This window comes from Olea europaea, chromosome 12 (genome assembly GCF_002742605.1).
Source record: "Olea europaea var. sylvestris chromosome 12, O_europaea_v1, whole genome shotgun sequence".
Classification (NCBI taxonomy): domain Eukaryota; kingdom Viridiplantae; phylum Streptophyta; class Magnoliopsida; order Lamiales; family Oleaceae; genus Olea; species Olea europaea.
The window spans coordinates 21801338-21814546 of NC_036248.1; the positions used below are offsets into that span (position 1 = coordinate 21801338).

At 35.3% G+C, this 13209-nt stretch overlaps 3 protein-coding genes across 3 annotated transcripts; 1 reads left to right on the plus strand and 2 right to left on the minus strand.

Moving 5' to 3' along the window:
* Window positions 1–2855: 2855 nt before the first annotated feature.
* On the plus strand, window positions 2856–4360 carry LOC111406075. The gene is made up of 2 exons (XM_023035273.1): window positions 2856–4083; window positions 4177–4360. The coding sequence occupies exons 1-2, from the start codon at window positions 3250–3252 to the stop codon at window positions 4282–4284; spliced, it is 942 nt and encodes a 313-aa protein (XP_022891041.1). The 5' UTR covers window positions 2856–3249; the 3' UTR covers window positions 4285–4360.
* LOC111406770 (probable aminotransferase ACS12) lies at window positions 3727–7350 on the minus strand. Its single transcript, XM_023036148.1, is given in 10 exon segments — window positions 3727–3996; window positions 4168–4350; window positions 4976–5103; window positions 5105–5239; window positions 5241–5345; window positions 5539–5690; window positions 6550–6684; window positions 6776–6956; window positions 6958–7034; window positions 7327–7350. Coding segments are annotated over 9 exon segments (969 nt in total). The 3' UTR covers window positions 3727–3996; window positions 4168–4318.
* A 2046-nt stretch (window positions 7351–9396) lies between these two features.
* On the minus strand, window positions 9397–13000 carry LOC111406076 (cysteine and histidine-rich domain-containing protein RAR1). The gene is made up of 6 exons (XM_023035274.1): window positions 12859–13000; window positions 11130–11132; window positions 10966–11048; window positions 10267–10421; window positions 9837–10075; window positions 9397–9707 (listed from the first exon to the last, which is right to left on the minus strand). The coding sequence occupies exons 1-6, from the start codon at window positions 12946–12948 to the stop codon at window positions 9612–9614; spliced, it is 666 nt and encodes a 221-aa protein (XP_022891042.1). The 5' UTR covers window positions 12949–13000; the 3' UTR covers window positions 9397–9611.
* Window positions 13001–13209: the final 209 nt, after the last annotated feature.

Below are 13209 nucleotides of genomic sequence, written 5' to 3' on the forward strand. Positions count from 1 at the left end.
ATCTCTCATCCTCTCTTCTATCCAAAATCAAAATCATTTCATTTATTTTGATTTTCCTTAATTTCATCCTTGGAGTACATAAGCCTAAATTTGGTTCGTTGTACTTGTGTTTTGGAGTGCTACAAACAAAAGTATAGCCGTTGTATCTTGGGAGTCGATTGCCGAAATCCGTAAGCACCGTTGCGGGGCAAATTCGACTTAAGGACAAAGAGTCCAACTCTTGCCTCGGCTTTGTCCTTACTTTCTTCTTCTTCTTGTTTGTGTTTTCTTTGCCGTTACTCTGTCCAATTTTCGGCACGGATTTACAAACCATCATTATACTTATTTTGGCGTCACTATTCACAAAATTCCTCCAACAATACATATGGTAATATGAATCAAGAACGTTGAAGGGACGAATTTTGATTGGTTTGGATTGGTCAGAGACTTTGTTCAAATTTATATTTGGCAAGGACTAAAATTTTCATCGTATGGAAATCTTTCCTTTTTTGATCATTGTACTTTATTTTGTATTGAATCATTCTGGTAGTCTGACTTGAATGTTGATAAGGCATTTGATATTAGAGGACTTGGGGGAAAAAATTTTACTTGTTTAAAAATTGTTTATAAACCATTTAAATTATAAATGAATAAAAATAAGTAATAAATACATGGATAATATTTGTGGGTTGAATTGACGAATTATAAATATCTATAAACATTAACCAAACATGAGCTAAAATTGTTCAATATATTTAGCCTCTATTTGGGCTCCATTTTAGGGAAAAAAATGGTATTTTTTTTTATTTTTTTTAACCACACATTCTCGAATAAAAAGATATTATACATAAATTCAAAATTTTCCTTATTTGTTAACTCTACATTTAAAAAAAAAAATCACTATTTTAAAATAAATTTTCCCAAAAATTTATTTTTAGTAGAGCCCAAACAAAGGCTAAATTATTAATGTTAGAGAGACAAAAAGAAGAGATTTTAGCGATGTCAATAGAGAAGTGTGTATTATTGAAAATTGAAGGTTAATCGCATATGCACGCTTAGGTACCAAAATGCGCACGCATTGACGTTTAGAAAAATTAAAAATCAAAATTTTTTTTGGACCAGTTACAAATTTTTACGTCGGTGTTTATGTCAATCTAATTGTAGGAATTAATTGCGAATTAATTGTAATATTCATGATTTTAAGCAATATACTATTTTTTTTTCTTTTGAAAATTTGAAGAATATGTATAAAGTTTAAGTAATATATATATAGTTCAAAAAACGCATTATTTTATTTATTTATTAGTCAAATATCTAAAATAGTATTAAAAATTGAAAAAACACATACTCGATCAAAACGCATTGCTACACATTACATATTTTAGAACTTTGGCTACAGTGATAGAATTGCCACTCACTACTTAAAACCCTGTTTGAGCCGCATTATTTGAAAAAAAATACATTTTTAAACAATAATTTGACATCATTTCAACCACACATTTTTCAATAAAATAATATTATACAAAAAATTTTCTTATATTTTAACCACGTATTCTCTATTAATCTATTATTTCAAAATACATTTTTTAAAAATAATGTGGCTCAAACACACACCAATTGTAATTTACAATACCCCCTCGAATGATACATTAAATAATGTGTCTTGTTATAACCTTATTTGATAAAAATTTAGTGGGTCAAAAATATATATAAAAAAAAAAAAAAGGAAGAGAGAGAAAAAAATATTACAACTATATTTTAGAGTAATAAAAATAATTGCAATCTCGTTAAAACTTTGCCAAGAGAATCTAAGGTGATAAAACCTTAGCAAAGAAAAAAGAGTATAATTACTCTACTTGATGTTGACAACCAAAGATCTTTGAGTCGATGCATCCGTATCTCGTGTACCAATTTTTCGAATGTAGACATTAAAGATGCTTTTGTAAATAAGTCATTCACATTATTACTTGAGCGAAGTTTTTAAACATCAACATTATCAATCTTTTAAAACTCGTGTATAGTGGAATTTTGGAGAATGTATTTTCTCGTGTCTCATTTGATATAACATTCTTTGAGGTGTACGGTACAAGCTACATTATCTTCATCATAATCAATTTGAGGTCTTTATAAGAGATCTTGAACTACAATTGTTATTTTTAATATTTTTACAAAACTGTGGTACAAAACTAGTGACACACCCCATGATTTTTCATTAACAATTTATTTCTATGTTCAACTACAAATATCCAAAATATGAATTTTGAGAATTTTTTTGAAATTATGCTCACGAAATTACTATCGTAGGAACATATTCAATGTATGACAAATTATATATTAAATGAGTTTCACTGTGTTTTTAATTCTAATATTCGTGTGTGTACACGTACATATCATCCTTGAAAAATTAACTTCCATTTTTATTATTATTCCTAATTATTAATATTTCATATAACTTATAGAAAGTGTTTGGTAGGGATTAAAATTAAATTTTTAGTAGATTTGAAATGTGTAGTTGAAAAATTGTGAAACTTATGAAAAATGTGATTTATATTAATTGTTTGACTTTGATTCAAATTAAAATCTGAACCAAACAGGAGCATAAACTTCAAATTTGTGAGTCAAAAATCAAATTTCTTAAAATTTAATTTATGAAAATCGGAAATTCAGGGGTTACAATTTGTAAATAGCCTTTTTTCTTCTTCTTTTTTATTTTTATTTTTAACCTAGAAAGTAAGGTTAGCCAGCCAAAAATAAAAAATAAAAAAATAAAACTAACATTAAATAAAATGGGCAAATTGTTGTAGAATAATTTACATATATATTGTGTCCATCATTCACACTGAACAAGGCTCTGTCTCAACACCAAAAATAGATCAGAACCCCTGTTTCCATATTGCATGATAACATTTGTGAAATCCCATCTGAACGAATTTTTCCATATTGAAAATCTCGAAATTAATCTCAAATACGGTTCAAATTCCATTGATTGTACCATAAGGGTTGTTGAATAAAGCAAAAATATTCCTACAATTTTTCTTCCACTGAGCAAGCTTTATGGTAAAAATTTCTTAATTCAAAGTGTAATTTTGACGCAGTTGGTAAAGGGCCATTAAACCAAGTCCGCCTTATTATTCAAATGAGAAATTAGGTAAGCCTCATTTTCAAAATAGACTGTTTTAGTTGGATGCTAATCCACTTATATTCACGTATATATACACACATACATATGCAGGATTCTATGCAGTGTGGATCTATAGACAAGAATCCCATATGGAAGGCATAGTACCTTGTAAGAGTTCTGACAGGACGAGAGACAGACAGCCAATTTCTGTTCCATTTGTTTGGGAAGAGAAACCTGGAACACCCAAGAAAGACTGGAAACCAACTGCTCGTCCGATTAAGCCGGCTGCGCTGCCAGTCAAGCTTGTTGCATCTGTTCCTTTTGGATGGGAAGAGAAGCCCGGAAAACCACTTCCATGTTTCTCACAGTCACTACCAGAATCAGAACCAGCACCGCCACAGACACTGAGCATCGACTTCTCATCACCTCCGAGTTACTCGGACAGTCAGGATGAAGATTGGTGTGGCAGCGAGGGAGACGTTGAAGATAACAGAGAAGGTGATCAAATGCTGGATTCAGAGATAGATACGTGCAGTTTCATAACAGGAGATTCCTTCAGCTCCGCTCCGTCTCTCCTCGCCAATGGCCTGATATCAAGCGCAGCGCTTTCGGGTGCAGTTCCTGAGCAGGAAACTTCATTTACACAGACAACAATCAACGGTGGGCAAATCCAAACTCCCTGTTCACCAGAAACAGACACTAGTACAAGCAGCTATGCAACAGGAACCACAAGCCTGGCTGGGGCTTCTTTCTTGGAGTGGCTCTTTCCTTTACTAGCACCTCGAACGAGTTTAGTTGACAACGTTGGCTGCTCAGAGAAGGACACCTCTCACACAGCAGATGTACAAAATACAGATTTGCTACGTGAAAGCAACGGCAGTCTTGTAAGAAGACCACTGCTGACACTTGGAGAGATGATAATGATGAGCCGAAGAATGAGTTATAGAAGGAAAGCAAATAAAATCCATAAACAGCCATCTATGGTAACTATATTCTTCCCTGATTTTCGCTAATGATTGAATCAGCAGTTCAATTTTGAAAGACAGCTTTTCATTAGTGCAACTTACATTCGACAGGAACTTGTGAAAGGGAACGCCTTGGGTTGCTGCATCTTTGGACCTGGCAACGGCATCAGTAGATTACATTGGAAGTGGAAGAGGCAGCTGCAACTAAAACTGATGTAGAAAAGTTGGCACTCTGGATTATTGTTCCATGCAATTAATTGGAGTCAAACTCCAGTTCATTCCATTCTGAAATTAGAGCATGTTAAATTATTACGAGTTGCTGCATGTAACGAAAAGATTTAAATTACTTCAATAATATCAGGATTGTGACTCCAACTAAAAAAATGATGATGCCACCTTAAATCCTCAAAACACATTGTCATCACAATTAAACGATGGTATATAGCCGGGCCATTTAGCTCCAATGATTCAAGACCCAGAACGTTTTTTATGCAGAACTTTTAAAAGTTTCAACAACTTTATGGATTCGATAAGTTTCAACAACTTTAAAGGAATCTCCCTTGCATTTAACGTTGAAAAACAGCATCAGAAAAATCCAGGTTCAAAACAATGGCAGGGCGACACAGGAGTTACACTAATCTTGGCTACATTTAAGAGTTTATTCCAGAGCTCAACCTCTCCTTTCTCGTTGTAAGGGCTGATTAATATGCTCAAATCAATCCAGCAATATAAATGTGCACTGCTTTTTGTGGATTCACCTCTCTCAAACCCTCTACAAATAAATCATGCATCATCTTTATTCTCTCTCTGCCTTTGTGTATTCCTGGGTACATTTTTAGAAAGAATTGAAACTACAAGCCGCTAATTTCCTGGATGCAGCGAAAACATTTTCATTGAAGGGAATATATACCTCCAACTCTGAATCCAGGAAGAAAGAAATCTTTGGACAGCCCATATATGTGAACCCTATCCCTGTCAGAATCTTAAGAATTGAGAACCACCGTCATGCTTACAAACTCTTCGTTGCCATACATTGAACAAATATTTCATTATGTTCCCTCTATCGAAGTCTAGGAGATCATAGAGCACATCTCTCGACAACAGGTTTCCAACTGGATTAGAAAATTTTGAAATGAGTACTCCACGGACCTTTTGACCTCGCTTTCTTCATTGATAAGGCTTGATCAAGAGCCTTTATACTAAAGGTGAAGTCATCACAGCTACAACGGTGAACAAGAATTAGCTTCATACCAGTCCACCATCTCATGTCCCTATCAAAACTGCAGGTTGATAATATAATTACACCAGGCTTAAAGTCATAAAAAGGAGAAACGCCGAAGAAAATCAAACTGAAAGAAAACAAAAAACAAATGAAGAAATGAACTCAGAATTAGAAACAACTCGATCCATAAATGAAAGAATAGAAAAATTATACACCGTACACTATTGTAGAAAAAAAGTAATACATATTACCCAGGATAATAGGGTGTGGGAACAAGGAATGCATTCCCTTGGTCGGCTGAGCAAAAACTGAGTGTCTCAAGTACAGAAGTTGCACCAGATGTCAATGATGGGATAGATGACACCATTCTTCCCATAACTTCTGTCATAAAACCTGTCATGGCCTGCAGAATTTGAACAATCTTAATATAGATCATAGGCAACTGTTACATAGTTGGTTATGAATTCGCATAGAAATCGTGGTAGCGAATACAAATTATTACAGTACAATGAATGCAAAATTCATTTGATAGAGCAAAATAAAGAAGGAAATAAATGATTCTTGAAACACCAAAAGGTTATATACACATATAAACACACCCATTCAACCCAAAGAGATAAATGTGAAAGATTTGAAATTGCTACCTGAACGATGTCTGGCATTTTAGTGCAAAAGCAAACCTCGTGTGAAATCACTAACTATTTGTTTCTCAAAAAAGAAACTATTAACTTTCTTTTTCAGTTCCTCTCTTTAAGGCTCCTACATGCACACAAAGTTTAACTTATGCATTCACAATATAGCATTAAGATCTCCATTTAGAAACTAACATCGTGAACTAATTTATAGTATCCATCATAGTTGTCCAAATGTAACGCGACTAAGAGAAATTTCTGTGGTAAAACAGTATAATCAATTAACCCACAGGCACTCAAACTATCAACTTCAGGTAGCCTAATTGCCGATCAATAAGCGTTTGTGATATTAACGAGCATGTTTGGCTAAGTTCATGAAGTTTATATAACTAAGTTTCAAACAAATATCTTTTCATTAATCAAGATTGGAAATAAGCAAGTTACTTTCAAAATAAATAACTTAGCTAAACATGCTCTTCTCCAAGCCAAAATCTTTCTTAACATGAGTCACATTATGGCAAAATGAAATAGCTTTTACAGGCTTATACTACCTAATCAACATTTCAAATTTAGTTATTATGAGCTATTTACATTTCTAGTCGAAGATTATAACATCGATAGGTTAAATACCACTTTCAGCTCCATCAATCCATCCGAGGATTGGTAGGTTGCAATTACACGAATATTCAGATCATCGTCTCCTTCTCCGAGCATTGAACCACTTAAATTATTGGAAACCCATTCCTCAATAAAATCCAAAGACAACTTCAGAAGGGGAAAAATTAAAGATTCAGAATTCAATTCATAGAAATGCGGAATTTCAAATAAGTATAAACAATAAGTAATAGATGCCAACATGAATCCTATTTTCGGACTATCCCAGCTGAATAATTCCATTCGGTTTATTCGTTTCGCCGTATTGGTCCTCCAGGACCCTAGCTAACCCAATGTAATACGGAGAGTCGTTAGGCTTCACAATGGAGCTCGCCCTAGCTGAGACGCGGACGCGCTCAATCGATCCACGCGTCAGCAAATCATGATGAAGAGCAAGGCAGCTCTGGGAGGTTCTACGCTGACATGGACGGCGACGGACGGCTAGAGGAACGGTGTCGTTTTATGTATTAGCGAGCCTAGTAGTAATTCACCCCTGCCCTGAACTATAATCCTTGTAGAAAAAACTGAGGCGTCGTTTGTTTTCCATTTTTATCAAAAATGTATTTTTCTTTATTTTTTTTTTAATCACACATTTTTTATTAAAATAATATTATACGTAAATTAATAACTTTTCTTTATTTTTCATCCACACATTCTCCATCAATCTACTGTTTCAAAATTCATTTTCCAACAAAATAGATATCAAACACTCTCCGAATATATAGAATTATTTTCCACAGACAGATTACATACCCTCACGCCCGATGAACCCCACATATATTAAAATATTACGAAAAAAATGATTCATCCACCATAGAATGTGTGTGTGACTGTGTTCTATAAAGGTTCTATACCTTTTTTTCTATAAGTCTAGCTTTGCTCTTCCTTGTAGGGGTACTATGAGCCACATGCTGCTCTGCGTGGGTTTTGGGTTCGGAGTCCATGTTACGTGTCACGTGAGTAGTCAGTGAGTCTACAACGAAGATAAGGATCACGTGAGCAGTGATTTTTGTTTGTGTTTCTGGAAGTTTGTGGATATTTTACTTTGGCTCGTACGGCAAGATGGGCTTTTGGCGTTGAAATAGTTTTTTGAGGAAATTACATTCTCCCAGGACTTTCAAGTTCACTGTGCATAAATCATAGACTCAACTTTTCCAATCAAATATTCGATATAACCCTAACCCTAAAATTCAAATTCATTTCACTCCATCCTTCATTCTCTCTCTCCCTCCCGTCTTTCGCTCAGTCTCTCTCTCTCTCCCCCTCCCGTTTCTCTATCCTCTCCATCACATGAGCAGTTGCTGTCGCCAAAGACCACGACATCATAATGACGACCTCTTCCGAACATGTGAGCGTCATTGCACAATGGCTCACAACGCTGGCGTCGCTGTAGATACCAAGAAGAGTAGTGATGATTGCTGTCACTCGAAGTAGATGCGACGTACAATTGGACGCTAATTGGTTGTCGAAGCAAATTCATGACCTCGTCGTTCTTCTATGTTCAGTAGGTAGTGATTTTGGGTGTTACCTCTTTCGCTTTTCGATTTGTAGGTTGTGATTTTGGGGTTTTGTTGGTTGTATTTTCAGATCTTGGCCATCGTTTTGGTGCTGATGTTGGTAGTAGGATCTGATTGTTGGTGGTTTTGGGAGGGGATGTGGCTGTAATGTTGGTTGTGGAAGTGGTGGCGGTGGTTGTGGTGGGATGCTGTGAGATACGAGTGTTTGTTAGCAGTTGTGGTGGTGTGATAGTGGTGTTTCTGGTTGGTTTCTTTAGCCCTTCTTACAGTCTACTAATAATATATTTATATAATAAAATATTTTACACGTTAATCAAAATATTTTTTTTCCTTTTAACCTCATATTTTTCGAAAAAAATTACTATTTAAACTCTATTTTTTTTTTCAAAACAATGATCAAAGTGTTTTAATTATTTATTTATTTATTTATCTATTATCCAAATATTTCGTCAATTTACAATTATTCCTGTTGAAAAGTTACTAGATAAATACTTTTCTGAGGTTTGACGGACAAGTTAATAGAATTAGTACTTGTGAAAGTTGATTTTTTTGGGTTACTCGGTATTTATAGATGTGTAGCATGATTGTTGTTAATGAATAGTCGCTTGTCCAGATTTAAATACGGGGAGAGAAAAGGCTGACTGATGTATCAGAAAATGATTGGATATTATTATTTTAATTTTTCAAACTGTCAAATCATGCATCGACACATGTTTCATCTAAATGTATAACATGATTGACTGTTAATAGATCTTTTTCACCTCTTTATCTACCTATATGTTACCTACACGGTCAGACACCATTAAATGCCAACACCAATGATCGACCCGTGACCATTGGTTACCTTGTTGCTGATGTTTGTAAATATAACACAATTCTCTTGGCTTTTAAAATTTATCTACAATAATTTTAGGTATATTGCTTCAATAAATTTCCCATCTAAACTTAGCTCTTCAAGGAATGTAACTGTCCCTCAACTTGTCAAATTGAGAAAATGTCTTTCCCCAAGTATAATGGTGTTAAAAGGATTTTCGCCCTATCAAAAGGATCATGTGGGCACCCCACACCACCTCGACACCTGAAGGCGAACAACATGCCCTTTATCCCCTCGACCATGGAATGGACGAGCCAAGACAGAGGTTGGGTTATTATCGACCCACTCAGTTCAATGGGTTGCTTTGAGGCAATCGTTTGAACCCAATTTGTGTCATTGAAGCACTAAAAACTTACAATATAAGATGAGCAAAGCACGAAAGACCTCTCAGAAAGTAAATGAGAGGGACAAACATGGGACGACTAATTCTGGTTCAACATTGTATCGCCCTCTTAAATCCATTCTTCTGGTGAAAGCTGGTTATATTAAAAATCAATCCAAGTGACCACATTCTCAAGTCTCATCAAAGACGAGGTTAAAGCATTGAGGAAGGATAATGATGACAAAGAGCAGGAAGATATCCCATTACACCAAATCATTAAACTTGATGAGGAAAAAAAGAAAACGCGGGAAGTTTCACGTTGCTGTTAAGATACTGGATCGGCATTGTGCCATCCCTTGGTGCACGGTGGAATGCTCATGAATTCATCAAATTCTTTAACATGAACGTCACAGCATTTCCACTGCAATGTTAACGAGAAAAAGAAGAAGCTTCAGCCGATTATAAGAAACAAAGTAACGAAGAAACTGTATTAAAGTGCTGTGGGGGGGGGGGCAACAGCAGCAGCAGCAGGAGATGTGTATATTCTCACCCCTCGAACCCGGTCATGGAAAACAGCTGGGCCAGGATGGTAACTGCAGGCAGTATCATGATTATCCTTCTCTTTAAAAGATTTACCACATCCCTTATTTCTACAAACTTGAGGCTGGTTTACATCGATGATCTTCTTTGCTTGGGGCGGTTGGGAGTCCTGCGCATCTGGATTATTTTCAAAAGGTGCGTCTATAGCAGTATTAGACTCTTTCGGTTTCAATTCTCTCACTTGCGAACCTGAACATCAGGATTCAGGTTAAGACTCCAATAAGAATATCAACCATGATGAGACTAAAACGCATGTGGATATCAAATTATTTGTTCTGTCTGGGCCATACTTGCTTTTTCGAATGTGTTGGCAGCAACAAATTATCTACAAAATAATGTATCCATCGGAACTCAAAAAAGTAAAATTAGAATAGATATACCATGATCAGAACAGAAGAATCCTTGTTGACACCTCAAACAAGTGTCCTTCAATGATGAATTGGTTGCAGGAGTTGGAGCCAGAACCGATTGCTTAGGAGGTGCAGCTGCCTTTACAAGCACCGGTTTCTCAGTCGTGTGCTTTCCTGTCTTACAACTTCAGTTAAATAGAAGAATAAGATTTTATTGACAAGTAGACAATTATAAGCTGTAACAATGTTAAATTAAATTCATTAAAAAAATAAAATGGATTACCATCTTTCTTGAGGATTAAATTTTTTGGCAACACATTCTTTATTTTTATGGAGTTAAAAGTAAGGGATAATTGAAATACAGTGAACATAATTGGAAAAATGCAAGGATATTCCTCTCTGAAAGTGATTGGATAGTAATTTGAAAAACAAATAGGTAAATATATTATTAATACAGGTATCAGTTAATGCCAAACAGGTAAAATACCCTTCTGAGTAAATCCTAACTAAAATACCAAATATCTACTGCTCAGGGGCCTTCACTACCTTTAAAGAAAATCATACTAACAAGGAGGTGTGCCCAAATGCTACAGCAGCATGTAGAACAGTTTCACGCAGATAATCAAAAATCGAGAATGCTGACAATTGTATCATGCTTATCTATACTACCAAAAATTGACCTCGATATTTCAGTAAGAGTGTTTAATAAAACATTCAAGCTTGGAATACCCAGGAATTTCGAGAAATAAACTGAAATCATGACTTCTTTTCTTGCAACAACTCCATTCTTTCATCCCATCGTGAAATATTGGCTGCAAATGTAGCAAAATTTCGATATTAGCTTTTGAAAATATTTAGGAATTCTTGAATAAATCGAAGGATACATCACTTACACCCTGAAGAAAATTCCACAGCAGGTGAACCGCACCAATGCATGAGAAAAAATAAATAAATTAATGATTATTACCAAAAAAAAAAAAAAAAATTATATTGAGAGGAGAATGGGGAGTTAAGCAATGGCCACACCATAATTTGGTGTGTCAAACAATAATTAAATCCTTCAGGATAATAAATAGTTATCGACACATAACCTGCAATATATAGCAAAAACCCATTTAAGGACAAATCAAAACTTTCTTCAAGAAAATATGTTGATGATATAACTATCTGAACATCTTCCAAGATAGTTCTAATTCTGCTGTTATTGTGACACATTGCATCAACATTGAGTAAATGCAAACGCATATGATTGGCCCACTCCTCTTTAATTTATTATTCTTTAGGTACTAATTGTTGGATGGGTAAAAGACAAAATATCCATTAGTTGAACATAGCATAGATGATAATGCTAAGATATATGTGAGTATTTACTAGAATTGATTCTAAAAAATGAGAATCTAAGCCAACAAGTGGAGGTAGCATTGAATGAGGTCAAATCTAAGGACGGACAACTGAGGTGTTAAAACATGTCTTTCATAAACCTAAAGAATCTTCCATCCATAATAGTAATGTAATCTCAGTATAATAAGCTAGAGGGAGTAGACTAATATGGCCTATTATGGTTGCTAAACATTTGGTCGCTTAAGAAATTCAACTTCCAATAAATGTATGAACAAGTCGACAAGCATGGATTTGTTCCCAACCCCATATATTTGGAACAGGGGTTAGTTTGTTGTCGTATTAGTATTACCACTAACTTGCCACCCATAATAGAGCTCTAAATGTAGTCATCATTCTTATGACCAACCAACCCACCAAAATAGACCGATAAATAACTGGCTCTGCAAGTTCTTTGCTGCTACTCGTAGCTCTTGCCCCTCACATTTTCCACCCACGAAGCACATAAACAGATAAGAGAGGAACTCATCACATATTACATTAAACAAAAATGTGCAAATCTCCTCCACCCCCCTCTTTCCGTAGAGGTCAGTTAAATTTTTTCTACCATGGCACTGGGTAATGTCGACATTTGGATTGGTGAAGGTATGGATTCGCAAAGGAGATAGTCTGAGATTTTAAAAAAAAAAATGAGGATTCAATTTTACTGACTGGCCGCAATGTCCTCTGATCCATGGGAAAAGAGGTAGGCACCAAAAGAAGAACTCTGAGGTTGATCAGAAGGCCAAGATCTGCGGTTACTTCAGTTCACTCGAGAATTTTATCAATTGGGTGTATATCAATAATCAAAGGTAGTTAAGTGATGAGATCACAAAGTTAGAGACTAAGCTAGGGTTTGAGAGGTTAACGGGATGTTACCATCATTATTATTATGATCATGGTCGGCCACAGCAGCGGTGGTGGCCTATCCAATTACAGTTATTGTCTAAATTTATATGTTAATCAACTGACAAGTTCTCGAAAGTCGTTGAAAAACAACTTGGCACAAGGAATAGTCTTGCAGAAGAAGACGCCTTTTGAATTTATGCCGAATACAGAGAAATACAGGCAGGAGTGCATAATTCGCTGAATCTTAAGTCCTATCAACTGAAATTCCTCTGAAAAAACTGAAACAGTCTCCAATATAACGCATAATACAAATTATACAGAACACAAAAGAATACAGGCAAGAATGCATAAATCTACTTTGGGCCGGGGGGGGGGGGGAGAGGGAAGTGTAATTACGGCATCGTGAAAAGTACAGGAACCATCTGGGTTATCATCCACCGTAAACATGGCGTCGCATCCGATTCTCTGGCATCGAACTTTCTCCATTCTAGACCACCGTGAGAGAGGGAGACTTCCAGAAGCACCGCCCGGAACGGCACCTTATAGGTCAAATTTGAGTTAATTTTTCCAATGGTCACTCAAGTTAGGTCCATATTTTTTATTGGCATTGAAATTTAAAATATCAAAATTTTGCCACTAAACTTTAAAAAATATCGAGTTTTGATCACTGAATTTAGGTCTATGTCTTTGATTGGTCACTGAATTTTAAAATGTCGAATTTTGACCACTAAACTTTGAAAAATGTCG

Bases quoted from the DNA above. Each gene is read 5' to 3' on its own strand.
- LOC111406075 (XM_023035273.1), top strand. From the start codon at position 3,250: ATGGAAGGCATAGTACCTTGTAAGAGTTCTGACAGGACGAGAGACAGA. The intron at 4,084-4,176 runs GTAACTATATTC...TACATTCGACAG, and splicing joins TCCATAAACAGCCATCTATG to GAACTTGTGAAAGGGAACGC.
- LOC111406076 (XM_023035274.1), bottom strand. From the start codon at position 12,948: ATGGAGAAAGTTCGATGCCAGAGAATCGGATGCGACGCCATGTTTACG. The intron at 10,076-10,266 runs GTATATCTATTC...CCTGATGTTCAG, and splicing joins ATTCTTCTGTTCTGATCATG to GTTCGCAAGTGAGAGAATTG. The intron at 9,708-9,836 runs GTGAGAATATAC...TTAACATTGCAG, and splicing joins TCCATGACCGGGTTCGAGGG to TGGAAATGCTGTGACGTTCA.